Source organism: Pecten maximus, chromosome 4 (genome assembly GCF_902652985.1).
Source record: "Pecten maximus chromosome 4, xPecMax1.1, whole genome shotgun sequence".
Lineage (NCBI taxonomy): Eukaryota > Metazoa > Mollusca > Bivalvia > Pectinida > Pectinidae > Pecten > Pecten maximus.
Window position 1 is genome coordinate 21,102,765 of NC_047018.1, and position 23,713 is coordinate 21,126,477.

At 34.0% G+C, this 23,713-nt stretch overlaps 2 protein-coding genes across 2 annotated transcripts in view; one reads left to right on the top strand and one right to left on the bottom strand.

The window, feature by feature from the left end:
- Positions 1-895: 895 nt before the first annotated feature.
- The window catches only part of LOC117325479 (ankyrin repeat domain-containing protein 29-like), a 43,748-nt gene continuing 20,930 nt past the window's right edge, over positions 896-23,713 (top strand). The window contains exons 1-2 of the mRNA XM_033881703.1: positions 896-1,020; positions 21,591-21,701. Of these exons, the coding sequence (XP_033737594.1) occupies positions 1,009-1,020; positions 21,591-21,701 (123 nt within the window). The 5' untranslated portion in view covers positions 896-1,008. The remainder of the gene's footprint in view (positions 1,021-21,590; positions 21,702-23,713) is intronic.
- On the bottom strand, positions 1,758-3,623 carry LOC117325480. Its single transcript, XM_033881704.1, has 2 exons — positions 3,390-3,623; positions 1,758-3,190 (listed from the first exon to the last, which is right to left on the bottom strand). Exons 1-2 carry the CDS (start codon positions 3,459-3,461, stop codon positions 2,750-2,752), a joined length of 513 nt encoding a protein of 170 aa, XP_033737595.1. The 5' UTR covers positions 3,462-3,623; the 3' UTR covers positions 1,758-2,749.

Consider the following 23,713-nt stretch of genomic DNA (forward strand, 5'->3'; position numbering starts at 1 on the left):
CTCCCCTCGGATCTTCACCTGAGGTTGCATGGCAGGCGCTCTGACTGAGCTATTGCAGCCCCTTCCTGTGATGGCACCATTCGTAGAGGTACTTATTGGGGAATCGCAAACAAAATGTAATTGATAAAATCAGAGAAATCTGAATGTACATACAATATTGTCTGACATTGTTTTGCTATTCCACTCATGGTGGTGCTGTTGTTTTATTTGGTCATGGCCAGAAAAGGATAAAATCAGAGGGATATGAGAGAAAATACAGAACTGGGAGGTTTGTCTGCTGGTGAAATGCACTTAAACCAAATTATATCTCTCATATTCGTGAGCTTCTACATGAATCCATCTATCTCCAACTTCACAGTAATCCGAAGGGCTCTGATGTTAAAATCACTTTTAAAGCTTATCTGAAGGGTTCTTATGTTTAATAATATTGCTTTTAAAGCCGATTCATCATAGTAAAATCATCAGAAAATTTGAACTAACTTCACTATAAATCTGTTAACTGTAATAAATATTGGTGTTGATAGCCCTCTCTAAACCCGACTTTCCTCTGGCCCTGACACCATAATACACCAGACATGGTGTCAGGGCCAGAGGAAACTTATATGTAGATCTAATCTAGTAGAATTTAACCCTTTTAGTTTTTGGGAAGCTAACGTCAGGCCTAATACTTGTTTACTTGTTTATCAATTATGGACGAAATGGAAAATGTCCACCATATGATGATGGTGGGTTAAATTGTCCATTGTAGAGTTTTTCTTATTAATGTTAGTGTTAGCCTAGATTCAAATAAATGATAAAAGTGCACTTCTTATATGAAGCGTTTATGTGACGAAGACATTTTACACAAATTTCATTGGCTGTGAAAAATCCGTGTCTCTTAGGCGCATTTCCGCAAGAAGATAGCCGAACGATGAGATCTTGACAGGCTGTTTGTGAAGTGACAGCATATTCTTTGTAGACAAAAGAACTGCTTAAAGACGTCATTTTAAAGACTATAGTAATCCTGCGATGTCTTTGAAGGTAAGAGTAGCAATTATTGTCCTACGAAACGACGAGTATCTCTCATCCATGTGACGTTCCGTTGATATTGTTGTCCACGACTGGACCGCGGAGCCACATCATGTTTAACGAATTGGTTTAGCAGTAATATAGATAATAAAACCTCAGGTAATTTATCCATGTGCATCTAATCTTGTAGAGTTTATTTTTTGTCATCTCTGTAATGTCTCACGGTTCCAAATGCAATTTACAACGAATCGGACGATGATTGAATTATTTATTTTTCTTGCATTTGAAAAACTGTAACCCGAGCCAATGAAGGCACTTGTACTATATACTGTACTGGCATTGTGCCGCATAATCTGTTTATTCTATTTCTTTAAACTTTCTGTGACCTAACCAATGCCGAGACTCTGTTAACACAAGTTATGATACATGATACGCATGATGCGGCAGATAGACAAAATGGAACTAAAATGCAGAGACATACGGCCCAAACAAATAAAAAATTATGTAGTTCTCAAAAAAGTATGGCACTATATATAAGTAGCAGACAAGGGAATTTTTACAAAATAAACCCACAAAGAGAAATAATTAGAGGAATTTGTGAAGTATCTAATATTTGTGGTATTAAATTGCATATGCAATATAATATAATACTGTTGTGTACATAACAGATGGGAAAACCCGAACGAGTGCGGCCACACTAAAATACGCCATAGGGAATTATACGCCATAGGTACGCCATAGGGGTTTTCCGCACGCCATAGCAAAATAGAAACGATAGATTCACAAAATGAATTGTTTTTTGCGTTGGTATGTCCCTTTTACAGGTTCTGATGACGTTTCATTGAAAAAAAATGTGTACTTTGTAAGAAAATCGATCTTGTTTGCGCAGCCAGGTGAGAGCACTTTACACTAAAATACGCCATACGTGTATATTCACGCCATAGAACAATCAAAGTGTTATTTCTGCAAAATCAATGTTTTTTCATCGTTGTATATGTATTATACATGAGATGTAAAAGTGTCATTAAATAAAAATGTGTATTTTGTATGAAAAACGATGATTTTGTCCATCACGATTTCCGAGTCAATCCCAAGGGAAGTAACTCTTACACTTACAAAATGAACAACACAATATTTGACTCACTATGAAACACTGGCCTATTTATTTATGAAAACACAAATCATAATGTAATATATACAACATTTGTAAAACAATTTGTATTTAGTAATACAAATAACATAAACAAATATAAATTGTGATATAATCATATATTATTAGAAATGACCAGTTGCAATTAAATACTGAAAACTTATTTATTTTTTGTAGTAAAATAAAAATATTAATTTGTCAAATTCATGTTACTATCAAATCTACAAATGATATATTTAAAGAAATCATTATTGTACACATAGAATTATGATGCATGTGTATTTTCATTTTCAACAGATTAAATATTGAAACATATGACATACATTATAACAATATACATAATATATATCAAAACAGCTTCTATTTCAAAATGAATTACATAAATTTAATACAACCTTTTTATTTATTTTACAATGTCATAAATTTTCAAATCTAGCGAATAGTGACACACTTAAAGTATATGTTTTATAACATTGTCTCTATTACCCATTATCAATAAATCAATCATTTTTAAGATTAAATGCTTGAAACATATTATAAATTACAAAGCGTAACATGACATAATAAAAGGTGTTTATCAATTTCAATCAATTATGCAAAAAATGGTCGTCTCAAAGCATGGAACTGGGTCCTGAGTCCTGAGTCGTTGAAATGCACTTGGTCACGGTCATAGTCCTCTGGAAAGTTAACTCTAATCTTGATGTAACTCAGTCTAGTCAGCAGTAGTCGATTTATCTTCTTCCGTTGTTTCTCAAAAGACGTCGCTGTCAGGCCTGGGGACTTGTCAAAGTTACCACGTCGCACAATCTCTGTAAAGTACACCTCCTGAATTCCAGCATGATGTAGGTCCACCTGCAGTGTCAGAAGTCTCTGGAAAATGTCGTTGGGGGATGATGTCGCTGAGATGTCATTTCCTCCTAGTTGGATGAGTACAACATCAGGGTTGTACTCTATCAGGTCTCTAAGTAGTTGTCTTGGAATCGAATCAGAACGAATGCCACCCTTCCCGAAGAATCTGACGGTGCCAGGAACCTGCATAAGAAACAATAGTATGAATAAGCATAATATTTCATATTAGTGAACAAGATTGAAAAATTAAATTCAAATACCAACTTTGACAGTTATTATTATTGTTTTTTTTTTTAATATTACTTGCATTTTGGGAATTACCCAACAAAGAGAGTTTTTGATATTTATTCTATTCTCAAACACATTTGCTATCATTATTTACCTTAAGATCACCATGACAATATCTCTCAAGACGAGTAACATAGCTGCTCCCAAATACTGCAAACTTGGCCATTGCTGGGTAATAGATGAGTATGAATGTTTCTTTGTAGGGGGAAGGTAATAGAATGAACAGAAATTGAAAAGGGTCTTATTTATACCATCTGACACAATGCAGGGACAGCTTAATTACCTTTAATAACTTATTTTCTTTAATTGCTCATGGAATGTCCTGATTTTAAGTTCATTTATCAACACCCTTCATCAACCTGTTTATGAGTATCTATGTTTACACACTATTCAATGTGATGTAATTGTGAACACTTATTAGAGAATATTAATTCATTAAGTAAACAACACATTATTTGACCACTCTCATTAATAATGAAAAACACTGTTCACAAATTGTTTAATGGTTTGGATTATGTGTATATGTGAACAGCATTGAATCACTAAGTTCATTAACACATGAATTAAGTATTTGGACTGATGTTAACTGTACAGGTAAAGGTAATGAAAAGTGTTCAGTATTCTTGTAACAACAAATACTAGTGTACCTTGATGATGGAAACATTGCTGCCAGTGGAAAAATTGTTACAATGTTATGAAACATGCATACTTTAAGTGTGTCACTATTTAATAAGTTGTATACATTAAAAGATTTTATGAAATCAATGAAAAAAAAAAAAAGAAAAAAAACACACAAAATAAAATGTTGAAAATAAAACTTTTATTGTGTGATTCCTTTTGAAATTGAAGTTGTTTTAATACATGTATGATATTATGTGTAGTCAGAGACATATATACAGATGTATATATATATATATGTCTCTGGTGTAGTGTAATAATGTCTGTACAATACATGCTTCCATTTCAATTCAAAAATTATTTTATTATTTCAAATATAGATTAATATCTTCCATGCTTCCATCTTTCATCTTCTGAAAATTTCAGAATATTTTCTGTATTAAATTACATAATTTATATATATATATAATATATATATCATTTCAGAGATGTCAACATATATCTTTGGTTTCATATATATACCAATTAATAGTGTCCTTCTAATCATTTTGCAAGAGTTACTTCCCTTGAAATCGACCTGAAATTGCGATAGACAAAAACATCAATTTTCTTACAAAATACACATTTTTATTTCACGAATATTTACTAAATCATGTATAATACACATACAATGTGAAAAATTCATTGATTTTGCAGAAACAACCCTTGAACTTTGCTATGGCGTGCATAAACACGTATGGCGTACTGTAGAGGATCTAGTAGTGTAAAGTGCTTGAAACTGACTACGCAAATAAGACCGATTTTCTTACAAAGTACACATTTTTATTTCATGAATCTTTACTAAATCATGTATAATACACATACAATGTGAAAAATTCTTTGATTTTGCAGAAACAACCCTTGAACTTTGCTATGGCGTGCATAAACACGTATGGCGTATAGTGCTTGAAACTGACTACGCAAATAAGACCGATTTTCTTACAAAGTACACATTTGTTTGAAATGAAACTTTATCAGAACCTGTAAAATAGGTATATCAATGAAAAAAACAAGTTATTTTGTGTATATATCGGTTACATTTTGCTATGGCGTGCGAAAAACTCCTATGGCGTACCTATGGCGTATATTTCCCTATGGCGTATTTTAGTGTGGCCCAACGAGTGAAACACTAATTCAAATTCATAGTACTTCCAATACCTAGATGAGGTATCACACGTCAATTCAATTAATTTCTGTGTAACGTTGGTGCACGATTTTAATATGTAAACTGTATGCATGGGAGTAATTTTCACTATCGATCTACCTTCGTTTGTAGTTCAATCTTACGCAGATTGATTTCAAAATAATATGAGCTAGTGAAATTTTCGTGAACAAAAGGACTCCTTGTAATTAACGTAAATATCCCCTGTCATGTAAATGTCCACATTAAAAGAATACCAACCCATAGTAATATATTAAATGGGAGACTTCAGAGACAGAAAAATGTACAAGTGCATCACGGCTCAATCTTTCTTCTTACATCTCAACTCAGCTTAGAAGTATAATAGAGAGTAACTAATAGTATTTAGGACTCCTTCTTGTGGTTCATGATGGTTTTTATGTTTCCATCAATTGTGCAGAATTTATAATATTTATTTATGTAGTTTATTTGGAACTATATCATAGTTCCTTCACGAAAACAACTCTAGTGCTATGAGGTTCAATGGGGACCTCAAGCCAATCAGTGGGCAGCTAGTTCTCCGCCCAAGGCAAAACTTTAAAAATATAGGGGTGAGGGTACCAGCCAGATTATTACATTCTCTCCTGATGTCTTATAGCATGAGACCATATTAGTGGTTTATTATGTTAGATTAGACAATCATAAGCTTCTAGAGTTTAGCTCTTGGCCTCTTTGGGTTGTCTTTTAATTTATAGTCCCCTCCTAGTAAAACTAGGGGGACTATAGATTTCCTCCCCGTCTGTCAGTCAGTCCACTCAGTTTTCTACATTTTCCTCAGCCATGCTTTAAGGTATGTTGTTGAAAGTTGGTACAATAAAACTCTGATAAGTTGAAGTCGACAAGACCAGGCAAAATATTCTACTTATTGAATGGTTCAACTTATCCATGTCCATTTGTATACGGAGACAAAATACCTGAGTATCATCGGCTATATGCCAAACAAGTGCTTGATAAAATAATCAAAATTAAGCAATAAATAATAACAAAGTAATTATTTGTTCATGATAATAATTATTTGTTATCTAATAAACAATATCGTGCACGGTTACAGATCAAAACAAAATACATGGGTAAAATTATCTTTGCCACACATTACAGCATAATATTCTATGAAAACGATGCATACGTTATAAGAACATTAATGAATATATTGTATTCACATTGTTTCTCTTAAAATCTGTTTATATTATTCTACAATTAAACAACATGAAACAATAAACAGTTTAGAAAAATTTGATTGACGCATGCTGATGTTGTATAAAAGGTGAAGGGCATGGTCAGTGTTTTGGCTGCATGATCATACCACAATGTTTAATACAGAATAAAAACATCCTGCATATATATATTATTGTTACTATTACATCAGTGTATTCAGAATTTAGGCATAGATAAATAAATCAATGACAGACAAGTATTTTTACTGTGCATGTGTTGGGTGGAAGATATATATGTAATCTATCGTTTATTTTTTCCTTATATATTTCGGCGGCCATGTGTAACAGTAAGCAGAACACAGCAGGTCATGATGTTATGGTTTGTAGACAAAAATGTGTACATTTTATTCTAAGTTATGTACATCTTAACATTTACCTTAACCTGTGCATCTGTATAAACAATGGGATGATGTGCGAGTGACAGCCAGAAACTAACAATAGGCGCTGGTAACACCATTATGGCTGATCAGTCACACTCGGTCAATCAGGCCGATGTCGGCAAATTTTACCTGAGAAAGCATAACGCTTTTGATGTTTTACACAAAAATGGAAATTTTGGTATAGTTTTGAAGGGAGGGACCACAAAATATATTCGACACAACCGCAATATTGGATTCAACAGTGTTCGAATCATCCGTGTTTAATTTACTATGATAAAGAAGGGAAAAAATCGGGACTGAACGAAACATTCGACTCGTCCAATGTATTCGATTTAAGCTTGTTGACACAAATGAGTTTTACTGTATGTAACTTCACTTTGAGTAGCTACAGATCAAGTTTGTGTTTCAAGATTTTGGGATCGATGTTAAGGTCATAGTTACTATTTTCAGCTGGGGTCAGTAAAGGACATTAGTTTGAAGGATTAGACACTCATAAGCATCTAGGATGAGGCTCTTGGCCTCTTCAAATTGTCTGTCTATTCATCATTATGTTTGGTTAAACACTCATAAGCTTATTGAGAGCTGCTCTTGGCCTCTTTTAGGTGGCTGTTTATATATATTGAGGTTAGGTTGGACACTTACAAGCTTCTAGAGTTTGGCTCTTGGCCTCTTTGAGTTGCCTGTATTTATTTTAATATTGGTTAGTTAAGGCTCTCACTAGCTTCTAAAGTGTGGCTATGGGCTTCTTTGAGTTGTCTGTATTTATTTCATCAAGTTGTGTACCACTTGATTAGATAATGTATGAAAGGTACATTATCAAACAGAGTAGGTTGTCTCCCTTTCATTGAAAGTCATTATTTTGAAATAGAGCACAGCATATGGCCTTTCTGTCTCATAACTGAAAAGTACATGTAATGTCTTGTATACACCTGAGGTTATTTCTGGTGACCACATATATATACATTGTCAGCGTCATTTATCAATAATGAGGAACTGTAGGTATTGCATTTTAAACTCAACATGTGTAGTGTCTTTTTGAGTTCTAAATAATACATGCTTTAATTTTTATTACTGGTTTAAGTCTTCTTTTACTTATCTGAATGGTTATTGGATAAGCTAATAAATTAGACTTGAAGTCTATACTCATATATATACAAGTTTATAAAGATTGACAGAAGCCGTGACTTGGATGGTGGGTACTGCACGCTACCAAGAACTACCAACTGATACCACACCCACGGTTCAGTTTCATTAGAACATATAATATATGTACACACAGTTAAACAATGTAATTGATAATAATAATGTAACTGTAAAAATATAGCAGAAACTGATAATACTCCATATAGAAAGTACATATGTTTCAGATTTAAGCACACAAGACATTTTTAATAGAAGTTGTAACAGTATATAGAGCATAAGACATACACAAAGCTAGATTAGTTAAAAATAAGTTTATAAAGCATGAGACATACACAAAGCTAGATTAGTTAAAAATAACAGGTTATAAAGCATGAGACATAACGGGGACCGGTACACAAAGCTAGGCTAGTTAAAATAACAGTTTATAAAGCATAAGACATACACAAAGCTAGGTTAGTTAAAAATAACAGTATATAAAACATAAGACATACACAAAGCTAGAATAGTTAAAATAACGCATGAGACATACACAAAGCTAGGTTAGTTAAAAATAACAGTTTATAAAGCATAAGATGTACACAAAGCTAGGTTAGTTAAAAGATGCAAGGAGCAATGCAAACAATAAATATATTGAAGTTCTTGAGTAGAATCACATCAAATTAAACTAAAATATTTGTTGATGTAAAAACAAACAAAAATAAATTAATTTTCCTAATAACTAGTACATGTAGGAACATAAAATTGAGAAAACAGGACAAAACCAACGACAGGTACTACAAACCGCACATCTGCTAGTCATTTTACTGCCTGATCACAGCTCTATGATAATTGAAAGAAGTGATTTAGGCACATGATCAGGGAGTGAATTCTAAACACTTGCAGCTTGGTGCCTAAAACTATTACTACTAGTACTATATACATCGCTGTGTTGCTCCTAAGTGCATCTAAAATTCTAATATACCAGAAATTAAAAGTACAGTGGAACTTCGTTAACTCGAAGTCGACGGGACCACGAAAAAACTTCGAGTTATCCGAGTGTTCGAATTAAGCGAGTTATCGTTTTTGGTGAAAAGTTTGGTCAATATTTGTCAACATTATATAATCATTATAACTTCGCTCTGTCGCTCATCAGTTTAGTGTGAAGACTGGTCAATACATGTAAATATATATGTAATGTTTCGTTATGTCACTTGTAATTTGGTGTAGTTTTGCCGATATACAGTCACGATAAAGTTTCTTTCACTTAGTCACTTCAATAACGATCTGATGTGCAAGTCATGTTTGCAAAAGGTAAACCATAAAACGGAATTCGACAAAATAACAAGTTATTAATGTCAAAACAAATAACCGTTTAAGTTTAACACAGATTGCATACAAAACGTAACAGAACCATTACCTTTTATTGGACATATATAAAATACTGTTTGATCGGCCTACTTACTTTTTATTGATAACCACACCATTTCCATGTGTATTAGCACCGGAAGTATAAAATGTTACTGTAACTGAGTTGGCGTTTTATCCGATTTAATAGACAGCACTGACCGTTACAGTTGTACTCTGAACACCTCGGCAGTAATTACGCTATTGTTTCAGCAGTTTAAAGATTTAATAGGCGCCGGTGACTGTGTCATTTCTACACCTGTAAAAACATCAGCCGGGTAGATCTACCGGTGTGTCAGAGATTAGTTCCGCTTGAGCGAACGGGTAGATGAGTTGTTGACTATCGTGTGTACTGATATCGGCGACCGCCTTGGGAAATTACCTGATGTAAGTACAGCAGTACTTTTTATCACCAAGACTTGTTGTTATAAGATTCAACCGACAATTTCTTTTATGAATTTATGAAACACTTATAATAGCATGTAGGTTAGTAGTGCCGATATGTTCAGTATTACAAACGGAAGTTAGCTCTTAAAAAATGTCGGCATTTGCCACCGATCGACGAAAATTATACTTCGAGTTATTCGAACATTTCAAGTAGGATTTTTATTGTTGGGACCAAATTTTTACTTCGTATTATCCGAGTTTTTCGAGTTATCCGAATTCGAATTTTCCGAGTTTTTTTTACTAAGATAAAGAGAGAATTCGGCCGGGACCAGCGAGGTACTTCGAGTTAAGCGGGGTATTCGAGTTATCCGAGTTCGAGTTATCGAAGTTCCACTGTACATATTCATGATTAAAATCCTTTAGATAATGTAACATGGTGAGGACATTTATAAAGTTTTAATTGCAAGATTTCCAATTTTGTTAATTTCTAATGTACCTTGGTTACCTTTGCCTTCCTGAAATTTGCCTTGTAGATTAGCTTCTGTTGTTCCTTTTGACACAATTTGGTTATAGAAATTGGTGTATGTTTGTTTCTCATTCAATCATTGTTAGCTCACATGACACAAATGTATGGTGTATGTGTGGGTGTCTGTCATCTGTCAATATTTAATTTCTTCTAGAAAACTATAAACAGCTGAGGACTGATATTTGACCAGAAGGATCTTGGGGAAGAGTAAATAAAGGTTTCCTCATATAAATGAGCTTGACCTATTTTCAGACTGATATTTTGCTGGCGGGTATCTAGGGCAGAGTGGTATCAAGGGGGAACCTTCATGGTGGGGAAGGTGACGGTTAAATTAACCAAATTGAAAGTCAAGGCTTGTAGTTTAAAAGTCAAGGCATTATTTTTACCTTTCCGCTGATGAACATTTTGTTGTGATATAATTAAGCAAAGTTGGTTGGAATTAAACAACAGTTAGGTAACAAAGGTCAAAATTAAAGGTAGAAATTAAACAGGGAGATAAGATACCAAAAGTTAGTGTCACTGTGTGGAAGGTGGAAGTCAAATTTTGTACTTTTTCACAGATGAACATCTTGTTATAACATTATGAAGAAGAGTCTGTTGGAATTAAACTGTAAATAAACTGATCAAATGTCAAGTTCTTTTGGGTCAAATATCAAGGCACATTTTGAAGCTTTTTAGCCCACCATCATCCGTAAACAATTCTTGTTATCGCTATTTCTCAGAAAGTACTAAAGGGATCTTTCTCAAATTTCATATATAGGTTCCCCTTGGTGCTTAATTATGCATATTGCATTTTGAGACCAACCAGAAAACAACATGGCCAACAGGCAGCCATCTTGGATTTTGACAATTGAAGTTTGTTATCGCTATTTCTCCGAAAGTAATGAAGGGATCTTTCTCAAATTTCATATCTAGGTTCCCCTTGGTTCCTAGTTATGCATTTTGCATTTTGAGATCAATAAGAAAACAACATGGCCGACAGGCAGCCATCTTGGATTTTGACAATTCAAGTTTGTTATCGCTATTTCTCAGAAAGGACTGAAGGGATCTTTCTCAAATTTCATATGTAGGTTCCTCTTGGTGCTTAATTATGCATATTGCATTTTGAGACCAATCGGAAAACAACATGGCCAACAGGCAGCCATCTTGGATTTTGACTATTGAAGTTTGTTATAGCTATTTCTCAGAAAGTGCTGAAGGGATCTTTCTCAAATTTCATATGTAGGTTCCACTCACTGCCTAGTTATGCATATTGCTTTTTGACACTGATCAGAAAACAACATGGCCGACAGGCAGCCATCTTGGATTTTGACAATTGAAGTTTGTTATAGCTATTTCTCAGAAAGTGCTGAAGGGATCTTTCTCATATTTCATATGTAGGTTCCACTCACTACCTAGTTATGCATATTGCTTTTTGACACTGATCAGAAAACAACATGGCCGACAGGCAGCCATCTTGGATTTTGACAATTGAAGTTTGTTATTGCTATTTCTCAGAAATTGCTAAAATGATCTTTCTGAAATTTCATTTGTAGGTTGCCCTCGATCCCTAATTATGCATATAAGATTTTGAGACCAGTCAGAAAACAACATGGCCGACTGGCAGCCATCTTGGATTTTGACAATTGAAGTTTGTTATCGTTATTTTACAGAAGGTACTGAAGGGATCTCCCTCAAATTTCATATGCAGGTCCCCTTGGTCCCTGGTATTGCATTTTGGGACCAATCCGAAAACAACATGGCCGACAGACGGCCATTATCGCCAAATCTTTAATTTTATATATAGGTTCCCCTTGTTTGAAAAGTACTAGAGGGCTGTTTCTGAGGAAGGGAAAAGTAGAGAAAAGATCAATCTGACATGGAACCTATAAAGATCATTCAATGGTGGGCGCCAAGGTCCCTCTGGGATCTCTTGTCATTTATAAAAATTTTGTTTTGATATCAAAAAGAAAAATTAGAACATCTAATCACTTCTCTGGCAAGGCAGCAGTAGACATTTCTTTCCTGTTAAATTCTCTTCCACCCTTACCCAATTTTATATTTGTAGTTAGTTTTATGTAACTTTGTAGTTAGTCTTAGTGTAGTATGAGGACCATAGTTTAAGTTTAAACTGAAAAATAATGATACTGATTTGGATTCACAAAGTGCTTGTGCCAGGAGTCAAACTAGCAACCCTTCGGTCATCATTAACCCAGCCTCCAATGATTAAGAGAAAAAAAGATGCAATAGAAAGTGAGGTATTGTAGTAATTTATTACCAACTAATGATACCTGATTATAAACACCGAAATACATACACAAAGATAGCCACACAGGTCTGCCCTTCTGTACACACAGTTCGGGTTAAGACACACAGTGTATGATTGACACACAATCTGAAATAAACAAATCTACACTAAAAGCAGGCAAGATTATCAAGATCCAGCTGACAGAGAAAGTCACTCTATCTCCTCCATGCTTAGAGGGTTCCATAACAAGGGGAATAACTCCTGTGGTCATTACCACAATATGACAATAACTGAAATATGATACTAATGTAATTTATAAACACAAAATACTTTAATTATATTAACATGAAGTTTTAAGAAAGTCAATATAGTATCAACCCCTTCTTTCTTTATCACAAAGTTTGCTATAACCTTTTTAAGATAAGCATATCAAACAACAGAGGGAAAAATCCAGTGCTATTAGACAAACTAGAACACTGACAGGTCAGTGAAGCACTATAATAGTTATATTGCTGTGACATAGCAGCTTATATTATAAGAACTTCAAATCATTACTTTAATGACTAGTATGATCAGATACTGTTCTATCAGAGGTTAGAGGAAACATGATGCAGTACATTGTAATATGTAATACATTGTTTTTCCCTGAGGTTGGTACCTGTAGTCAATGTTAGCTTAGTCAGTTAGAGCATCTGCCATGTAACCTCAGGCGAAGATTCATGGTCTGTGGTGGTTCCACACTCCCTACATTGTCGGTTTGTGTTTTTCTCATGAAGCTGAGAAACAGGCTAATATGTGCTGTCATGGTTGTGTCCTTGGGCAACACACTTAACTCTAATTGCTTTGGATGTCATGTGATGGGGCCCCTCATATGTTGCTTTGTGAGGTAGTTACCAACTACTACAAGGAGACCTAACCTCAAAATTGCCCTGGCTGTCATGGAACGATAAGCCCAGCAAACTAACAAACATTTTATAACTATTTGAAAGTTACAGAGGCATGAGTACAGATGAAGAAAACTGCTATCTATAATATAATACAGGTATATACAACTGCAAGGTCATGACAAGCTAGTCCTAAGCTGTTATCTAAAACCTTGTGATTTTCTGTCAGAATCCTCCTCTTACTGATGTAATCACAGTATGTATTCTGACTTATCTTTACCAACACTTTATCAACATTGGGGAAAAATTGAAAACTGATTTTTATATCATCATGTAAAGCTAGGTTATCAACTAAGACAGAATATGTCTAGCTATCTAACAGTTGGGTACAACACCAGATAAAATAATATTGGATTAACTCCAATCTTCACTCCCAAGGAAGGCTAGGAATTGGATGATTTTTATTCTTTAGGAAAATAGAAAAATCTTGCCAATTACACATTAATTTCAAGCACATGAAGTTTACAACTTCAATATTTATAGAATGTATATTGTTGATTTTTATGCACTTAATCTTCTTGTCATATACTGTTCATTGTTTTTATAATTTATGACATGTGCATGTTTTGATTTTATCACTGGCATTGTACTGATATCACACCCAGATATGTGTGTACACAGACATCCATGTAAAACTATTTCAATTAAATGTGTTATGCTGGCCTATCTCTCCAAGGAGGGATGAAATTTCACTTCATCAACAGTGTTAGCTTGAATACATCAAACCATGCTTGCTGAGTTTCAATCTACTAAACATAGCCTTTCTTACACTTGAAAAAAGAAATGTTCATGATGATGGCCTGCCAACATATTGAACAAACCTTATTTGGTATTTTGGTCAAAATGACATGGATAAATTTGCTTTGCTTGTCTAGATATTGTTTTTCACTATTTTCTTATATCATTATGTAGAATTTGGTGTCTTACTTCTGTCAGTCGTTGGTTTATCAGTAACTCCATCAATTCAAATACTAACTTAGCTGGCAGTTTCATTTAAAAAAAATAAAGCTATCAATTTTAAAGGCATAGTGATTATTAGACACACTATACAGTCTCAAAAACCCAGCATGACATGCACGTTTGATAACTAAGTCCATTTGTTGATAACAAGTAATTAATCATACCATGCACATATGACATATACACCTGTTAGCATAATTGCCTTTCATGTTTTACCTGGCCTTGGTACTAGTGTACTTAAATTGACAATATTTAGACAAAATGACACACATGTATTCTACTAAATTTTTTTAAAACACCCAATTCATTACATAACAAGTGAGTGAGTTAATATGAATCGGTTCTGGCACTTTCAAGTAGAACACCAACAGTACTAACTATCCTGCAGTAACTAAGTATTCTATTTAGGATTGATTCCTCATGAACTTCACATGTTAATTCTTTTAATTATTCCCAGCGTAAATCCAAAACCAATTTAAAAATTATTTCACAAAACCTGCTTTGTATGTTTTATAATTTTCTGTTACCATGGAAACAAATAGTGAAAATCCTAAATATTGCAGTTTCGGAAGTGTAACTCCAAAACTTAATGAAACCTGTTACATGCATTGGTCTAGTGGTGCCTTTTGGTGTGGAGTGCTTTGTATTTTTGAGAATTTTCCTGTAACCAAGGAAACAAATGATTAAAGCGTAATTATTGCACTTTATGCAAACAACCAAATGTTTAGAGCTGGGATGTTTGATTGTTTGCTAGGTGGTTTTTAACGAATTTTAATGCAAAGATTTTCTTGTATTCATTTTGGGAAAATAGCCAAGAAATGAAATTTTCCATCATACCATTAATTGTATGATTGATAAAAAACATGAAAATGCTTGTAAAACATACATATGTTTCATTTTTTATTGAAAATGAGTTAGATGAGATTATACAAACAAACCTAATTGTAAGTCTTAAGTTTTTGAAGCAGAACACAATGACCTACAATGTCCAATCCACATATTACTGATGACTGTAAACTTTTAGTTTATTGGATGGACTAATCATGCTTCACCAGCTTTATCAGATGTCCTGGCAGGACCCTTCATATATCAGTATAGGACATTAGTGTCAAAGTCTTATTTATAAAGGTAGCTAGGACTCATTTCTACAGTGGACACTTGATTGATTGATGCCTGACATTCCATATCAACCTATCTACATCTTAAGGTCTTTTCATTGGAAAGTATCTATAGGCTAGAGAAAGTAATCACTCCCTATATTTACATAATACAGACTTATATAGATAACCCTGTGAGCCATATCTTTCTGCCTTTGAAATTTAGACACAGAAAGTTAATCTTGAAGGTTATTAATCTTTATTTGAATACCAATGAAAGAAATCATTCTCATTTATAACATGGGACACTAGTTAGCAAGCTTTGGTTAAAAGTAAGGTCTAGACTGTTAAAAATATGTTCAACATTCATTGATTCAAAAGATTTAATAAATTGCTAAAATGTTACCTGAATGTCCCCATTTAGATAATGTAGTTGATAAATATATACTGTATTAAGCTCACTTTATAATCCAAACATCACTATAACAGTTAATAGATTCAAACCATAAAACAATATACAACTGTACATAGCCAAAAGTTTGAAGTGTTGAGAGTTAATTATGCACCTGTCTGAAAAATAATTTTTAAAAAAAAGAGGTAATTTGAGAAAAATCATTATTTGTGGCATGTAAATTCTGTACACAAAGAAAATAATGCTCTTTCTGAATTCCCTTGTGTTTTTATTTATTCATTGCAAGTTCCACAATGACAAAAAAAAATCAAACAAAAAAAATCTACGATCTAGTTGTCTGTACTAGTTTGGGCAAACTTCATTTTTAGCTCACCTTTTTCGGGCCAGTAAGCTTATGCCATCATCGTCCGTAGTCCGTCAACATTTTCTTTTAATTGCTACTAGTCCTAAAGTATTGTGTGGATTTTCACCAAATTTGGCCAGGAACATTCTTTAGGGAAGGGGAACAGAGTTTGTATACATTTTTACTCTGAAACCCCAGGGGTCTGAGGGGCGGGGCCCGATAGGGGTTAATCCTTTAAATCGCTACTTGTCATAAAGTTATGAATGAATTAGAACCAAATTTGGTCAGGAGCATCCTTGGGGGAAGGGGAAAGAGCTTATATAAATATTGGCTTTGATCCCTCAGGGGCCTGAGGGGCAGGGCCAAATAGGGGAAATATAGATTAGTCTTCAAATCGCTTCTTGTCATAATTAATTTTCATGAATGGATTTTAACCAAATTTGGTCAGGAACATCCTTGGGGAAGGGGAACTGAGTTTGTATAAATTTTTACTCTGAACCCCCAGGGCCATGAAGGGCGGGGCCTGATAGGGGAAATAGGGATTAATGCTTTAAATCGCTACAAGTCATAAAGTTCTGAATGGATTTTAACCAAATTTGGTCAGGAACATCCTTGGGGGAAGGGGGAAAGAGTTTGTATACATTTATACTCTGACCCCCAGGGGCTGGAAGGGCAGGGTCCAAGAAAGGAAATAGAGGTGAATCATTTAAATTGCTACTAGTCCTAAAGTTATGAATGGATTTGAACCAATTTGGTCTGGAATATCCTTGGGGAAAGGGGAACAGATTTTGCCTAAATGGTTGCTGTGACCCTCCATCCCATATCCATGTATAGCATCGCTGGACGTTAAGGGATAAACACAATTCTGATGTAAAAATAGGCCCAAGGATCTTTCTCCACCCTAAGGGATTTACATGTAGTTTCTTTAAACAAAATCATGTTGTAAAAACAATCCTTGAAGTCCTTCAGACCCTTAGAGAGTCTGGACTTCGTTATTTCTTTTAAGCAGTTGGGATCCCTGCACTATAACCATATATAGCATTGTTCAAGATTGACAAATAAAGCTACGTATTAACGAATTGAACAGGAACATTATTTTGATGTTTTGGTCATGTCCAACCAGGTGAGCAATACAGGCCCTATGGGCCTCTTGTTTATGCTTTGAAGTTTTAATCCCGTAAATCGGAATGTACTCTCATCATAAACCGCTTTGCAGTTTATTTAGAGTACTCTCTGTTTTTGTGTGTTGTAACTCCATAAAATAAAAGTTTTTTTAAAGTTAATCCTTAAAGAAAGTTAGGTTTTGTAACATTGGTTAAATTGTCATAACAAATAAATCCTATGAATAAATATGATATGACTATACATGTATATATGTCATTTTTAAGTTTTTTCGAACAGGAACATCTGGGCCTCCTAAGGCCTCTATACATCTGACAGGTTACTCTTATGTGGGTTCTATTCCGGCTTTTTTTTTCATCTGTTAAGATAAACTTTAACATAAAATACCAGTACAGTGCCTGCCTTCCCCTTTGATAAAAGGACCTAAATGTCTTTACAGAGAAGTTTTAAAACCTTGTTATATTTCTGTAGAAGTAAAACATAAAGAATTCTTCACATTTAATGTCATATTTCATTTGAATTAGTTTTGAGACAGTTTCAGTGTTAGAAGCCTAGGTAACTTTTTAGCTCGGGGAGTGGTTTAAAGGCTCCAATTGCTGGTAGAGGTATTTCTCATCTTTATTCGTAATGATTTATAACAGTAAGAGTATCCAAGGAATTTGGTTAAACTGATAACAAGGACATTAAGAGAGTAAACAAGAATCTCTAAACATCATTATTTGTCTGTTTGATTGTAAATCTCCTAAACCAAAGGATTTTAGACGTTTAAGTGAAATTCATCTGGGTTTCATTGTGAAGACAATGTCTAACTAATTATCATTTTAAATAAATAATCTTGTAATCTTGGATTAAAATGCGTCTCGGGATTCTTGACATTTTTACAATACATTCTGTGAGGTAAGGTATTTGTTAGATAAAACTGATGGAACAGACCATGAATAAGGTAACTGTACACTTACCTATAACTTGTTTTTCCGTCACTTTTCAATGGTGTAAAGGGGCTTGTTCTCCTATCAAACATAACTTTTCTCCTCCATGTTCTTGAAATGACATGAATATGTTTCAGGCCTTCAGAGTAACAGCATTTTGAAATTATTCCCAGCAAAATGTAAATTGCAGAAACATATCAAAACAAACATCCTTACAGATAAGCTCTCTGTTTTATGATAAAACGGTCCTCCTGGGATTGAATACCGTATCTAAGCCATGTTGTAGTTTTGACAAGAAAACCTATAGTGAATATACATGTATACAATCGTGGTATTGTATCAGCTCTAGTTTATTTCTTCCCTTTCCTTCTTTTTATTTCATGGAACATGTTTCAGTATGTTATTGTATAAATTAATGTCAATTAACCCATTTCATTGTATCGTTATATCATGTTAAAAAAGAAATAGTTGACAATTTGTCAGCATTTTTAAGAATCATTCAAACAGTGCATGGTGTAAACGGAATAGTGCATTGCATATAAATGGAATGGTGTATGCCAGGTATATAAATAGAATATTGCATAACGCATATAAATGGAATAGTGCATGGCGTATAAATGGAATGGTGTATGCCACTCATTATATTGATAGAATGCATATGGTGCATGCCTATAAATGAAATAGTGCATGGCATATGAATTGAATGGTGTACATGTAAGGTTTATAAATGGAAATAGTGCTCGGTAAAAAATCGAATAGTTAATGGTTTTGAAATGGAATAGTGCATGGTATATACATGTAGATGGATTAGTTTATGGTTTATAAATAAAATTGTGCATGGCCTATAATGTAATAGTGCATGGTTTATAAATAATTACTGTAATCATCAGCAAATGGATAACTCATCATACAATTTAAAACAATTACATAGTTTTAGATTTTTTTGTAGATTCTTTTGTTTTGTTTTTGTCTTTCAAGCGAGTTTGTAGGAAGTGATATAACTGACAGTTAATTGTACCAGTAATAAGTTTATATAACTGACAGTTAATTGTACCAGTAATAAGTTTATATAACTGACAGTTAATTGTACCAGTAATAAGTAATTTTCCTGGTTTTATATTCAAGACAAGAGTGACTTATATCCTGTTTTATACCAACTGTATAATAACAATGATCATGTTGATCTTGGCTGAAAATAGACTTATCTGATGGTGAGAGTGAAGATAGCACTGATAAGATGGCATTTAGCCATATACCAGAGGACATATGTTGTCATTGTGTTGAACTTGTGCAATAAATCTTTTACAGTATTGCTTTCTCGGTATAACTATCAGCTGTTCTGATAAGTAAGGTATAATTCATTATAATGAAGTTGTTTGTACCTAGTAAAGGTTTGAGATCAACATTTAATAGGTCAATTTGTAGAGACTAATATCTATATCAAGTTTATCTATAGAACTAAGAAAATGACTAAAATTTAAGATGCATGCGGAATCCAGGAATAGAACGTCATGATATCCAAGTTTACAATCAGGTAGTTTGGCCATATGATGTGATCTTAAGTCAAATGGCCGAATTCCAGTTAAACTCTGTGACCATCTATGATCTACCATAGTGTGAAGCAATGTCAATTATCTAAATGCAGGTACAATTATTTTACAAATCATGTGTATTGTATATACAGCTCAACCGTTCTCAATTTAGAGCTGTTTGAAAAAGAAAAGAAGAAAGCTGACATTTCCTGATCAAGTTAGCTTTTAGTAGGATATATACAGTGTAGGTGGGTTTCAGGAAAACTCTGTAAAATACATCTTAAAGGTTTAAAAACTGTGTCAGCAAAATGAAATTGATACTGACAGAATTGTGTCAGCCGGTAAATGAAGCATCACTTGCCTTGGCATTCAGATACACTTGTTCTATAGAGTTCTGATTAAAGTGTTTATAAACCCAGCAACAGTACAGTAGGACAAAGAGACAACCTAGATATATTTAAAATGTGCACATGGTAAAGTAATAATGCTGGAGGTCCACCTTGTGCATTATATAGGACAGATAATGAAAGATATAAGTTATCTGCCCCTGTCATCCCTGCTGGAATCCCAGTAAACAATCAGCTAGTACAACAGTCAGGATGTAATTTACTCATGTATTGTTAGCTTAACATTTTTGAGGTTTTTACCCGAAAAAATCTTAAATATATTGGTATTTTTGTGATTCCTATGATGTTGGTCTTAAAATATACTTTTATCTTAATTTAAGATATTTTTTAATCCTTTTACTTTAGTGGAAGTTACATAGGCTCATTTGGTGTAAAGCAACAAGCCTCGGCAGATATGTGTAGTTATTCAAAGATTTGTTAGCTTGATCCCATGTTATCAACTGAAAGTACAGTTACAAAAGATCTATATTTTAAACTTTATATACTAATACATGTATTTCAAAGCAATAAGTATTTTTCAGTTTGTTATCATCAGATTCTCATTACAATCAATGCTTACAAGTTTTAGAAGTTCTAGTATAAGTTAAGCAAACCAGTCGTTGAATTATTAGGTCCTGGAACTGGAGCCCATGATGCCATTTCACACCAATGTAACACATGCTTCTCACATGTTTGAGGATTCCCACGAAATCTCGACACTGCTTTATCTATAATATTGGCAGGATATACATACAAATGTGAAGAAGTTAATTATTGAAATTTACAACTCTTATCCTCCAAATTTTTAGATTAGAACACATAAGCTGTGATGAACGGTGATCTTATTTGATAGTGCAAGGGATGTTTGACTGCCACCAAACCTTTCACTGTGTTTGGAAACTCATTGTACACAAACACAAAAATGTATATGATTCACAGATGATTTCAAAATTAACTAAAGCTAATGGGCTGTTAATGATTCGCTCTCTGCATCATAATAGACTAGTAAATGGTTATTTTCTCCTTATCAGATTTTATGTAATGTTGGTAAGCCTGTTATATAAGTTGTAAATACCTTTAGCTAGTTTCACATTTTGTTGATAGACAAAAATAATAAAGGTTCTGTCGTTTGTTTATATTGATATCTCATATTTTAATGTCTTGATGAATGAGGATTACTTTTGATTACCACATAAGAATTTTTCCAATAACAATCATTCTTTAGGGGATTTTACTCCAACAGTTTCATTGCTTGTTTGCTGCGATAGGTGCAAGATATTAATGTAAATCGAGACAAGACCAGCAGACAGCATGTGTATAAAGATTTAATAGAATATCATCAATTTCTTATCAACAACTGCTCTCGTCTCTCACACTGACGCCAACTCCGGGAGATGTAGTGTCCTGACTGTTAGTGCTGGCAATAATTGTTCTTCCTCATTCAAACTGGATATGTATTTTTATGAATTTCAGAAGGAGACTCCGTCTGACCAGCAGCTCCACCTGGCTGCGCTCCAGGGAAACTTTGACCTCCTTAAACGTGTATTGGACAGTGGAAAAGTTCATGTTGACTGTAAAGACAAGGTAGGCCGATGTACCAACACCATGTGTATGTTGTTTTTGAGTTATGACAACCTCTTTGCAGTACCATACAAATTTGTATTGTCTATAAGGGTTCCCTGCTCTCTCTTATTGTGTTAATAGTTAAAGAGATACAATTTTCCCACCAGTCAGAATAAAAAAAAATTGTTTTGTTTATTTCACTCATCATATATACCTCCCGCTAATTACATAAATCCTAAAGAGTGTGTTGTTTTTGTTTGGTCTGTTTTTTATCCATGAGTTTGGAGGAAACTGGACAGATAGTGTTACCTTTGACATACAAAACCCTGGGCTAGCTTGATTATCAGTGATTCCCCACTGGTTGGTCATTAGTCCAGGTCTGCTAGCTGTTGCTGATAATAGAACTTTACTTTCACACTATTTCTTCATCACTCAAGCATTGGTGTTTAGTATACTTATTTGTCAAATACTGATTTATAATGATATAATATGTAGAGATATATGATAGGCAGTCTTTGAGAAATAAGGGTGCTGAACACCTATGTTTTAGCTGCCTTTAGACTACTAGAATGTATTTAACAGTCCCTAGTCTAGCTGATCATGGTTAGATGTATTGTGACACATGTCACTTTTATAATTTCATAGTAATTTGTTAAATATAATGTTCATGGTTATTTGCTGAAACGTCTAAGCAACATTAAGTTTCAATTTCATATGAAATTTATAAAACTCGTCAGAGGCTTGGTAAAATAGAAAATTATTAGGTTACTTCACTTCGAAGTATCTCGTGCTTAAACTACGTATTAAGAATTGTACTTAAATCATATTTCAGATTTTAAGTCATTCTAACAAAATTGTATTGAGGACACACTTTCAAGCACCTGCATGTACCAGTTGAAATATAAACTGTGAACTTGGGTGGAAAATGTACTTCCTAGAGCATCGTCAGATACAAGTGGATAATGTACTTCCTACGAGCATCGTCAGATAAAAGTGGATAATGTACTTCCTAGAGCATTGTCAGATACAGGTGGATAATGTACTTCCTACGAGCATTGTCAGATACAGGTGTAATGTACTTCCTAGAGCATTGTCAGATACAAGTGGATAATGTACTTCCTAGAGCATTGTCAGATACAGGTGTAATGTACTTCCTAGAGCATTGTCAGATACAAGTGGATAATGTACTTCCTAGAGCATTGTCAGATAAAAGTGGAAAACATACTTCCTACGAGCATCGTCAGATAAAAGTGGAAAATGTACTTCCTACGAGCATCGTCAGATACAAGTGGATAATGTACTTTCTAGAGCATTGTCAGATACAAGTGGATAATGTACTTCCTAGAGCATTGTCAGGTACAGGTGTAATGTACTTCCTAGAGCATTGTCAGATAAAAGTGGATAATGTACTTCCTAGAGCATTGTCAGATTATGAGATACAGGTGTAATGTACTTCCTAGAGCATTGTCAGATACAGGTGTAATGTACTACCTAGATCATTGTCAGATACAGGTGGATAATGTACTTCCTAGAGCATCGTCAGATACATGTGTAATGTACTACCTAGAGCATTGTCATATACAGGTGGATAATGTACTTCTTAGAGCATTGTCATATACAGGTGTAATGTACTACCTAGATCATTGCCAGGTACAGGTGTAATATACTTCCTAGAGCATTTTCATATACAAGTGTAATGTACTTCCTAGAGCATTGTCATATACAGGTGAATAATCTACTTCCTAGAGCATTGTCAGATACAGGTGTAATGTACTACCTAGATCATTGTCATATACAGGTGTAATGTACTTTCTAGAGCATTGTCAGATACAGGTGTAATGTACTTCCTAGATCATTGTCAGATACAGGTGTAATGTACTTTCTAGAGCATTGTCATATACAGGTGTAATGTACTTCCTACGAGCATCGTCAGATACAAGTGGATAATGTACTTTCTAGAGCATTGTCAGATACAAGTGGATAATGTACTTCCTAGAGCATTGTCAGGTACAGGTGTAATGTACTTCCTAGAG

Excerpts from the sequence above, each read along its gene's own strand:
- LOC117325480 (XM_033881704.1), bottom strand. The coding sequence starts at position 3,461 with ATGGCCAAGTTTGCAGTATTTGGGAGCAGCTATGTTACTCGTCTTGAG. Across the intron at positions 3,191-3,389 it reads ATTGTCATGGTGATCTTAAG|GTTCCTGGCACCGTCAGATT; the intron begins GTAAATAATGAT and ends TTTCTTATGCAG.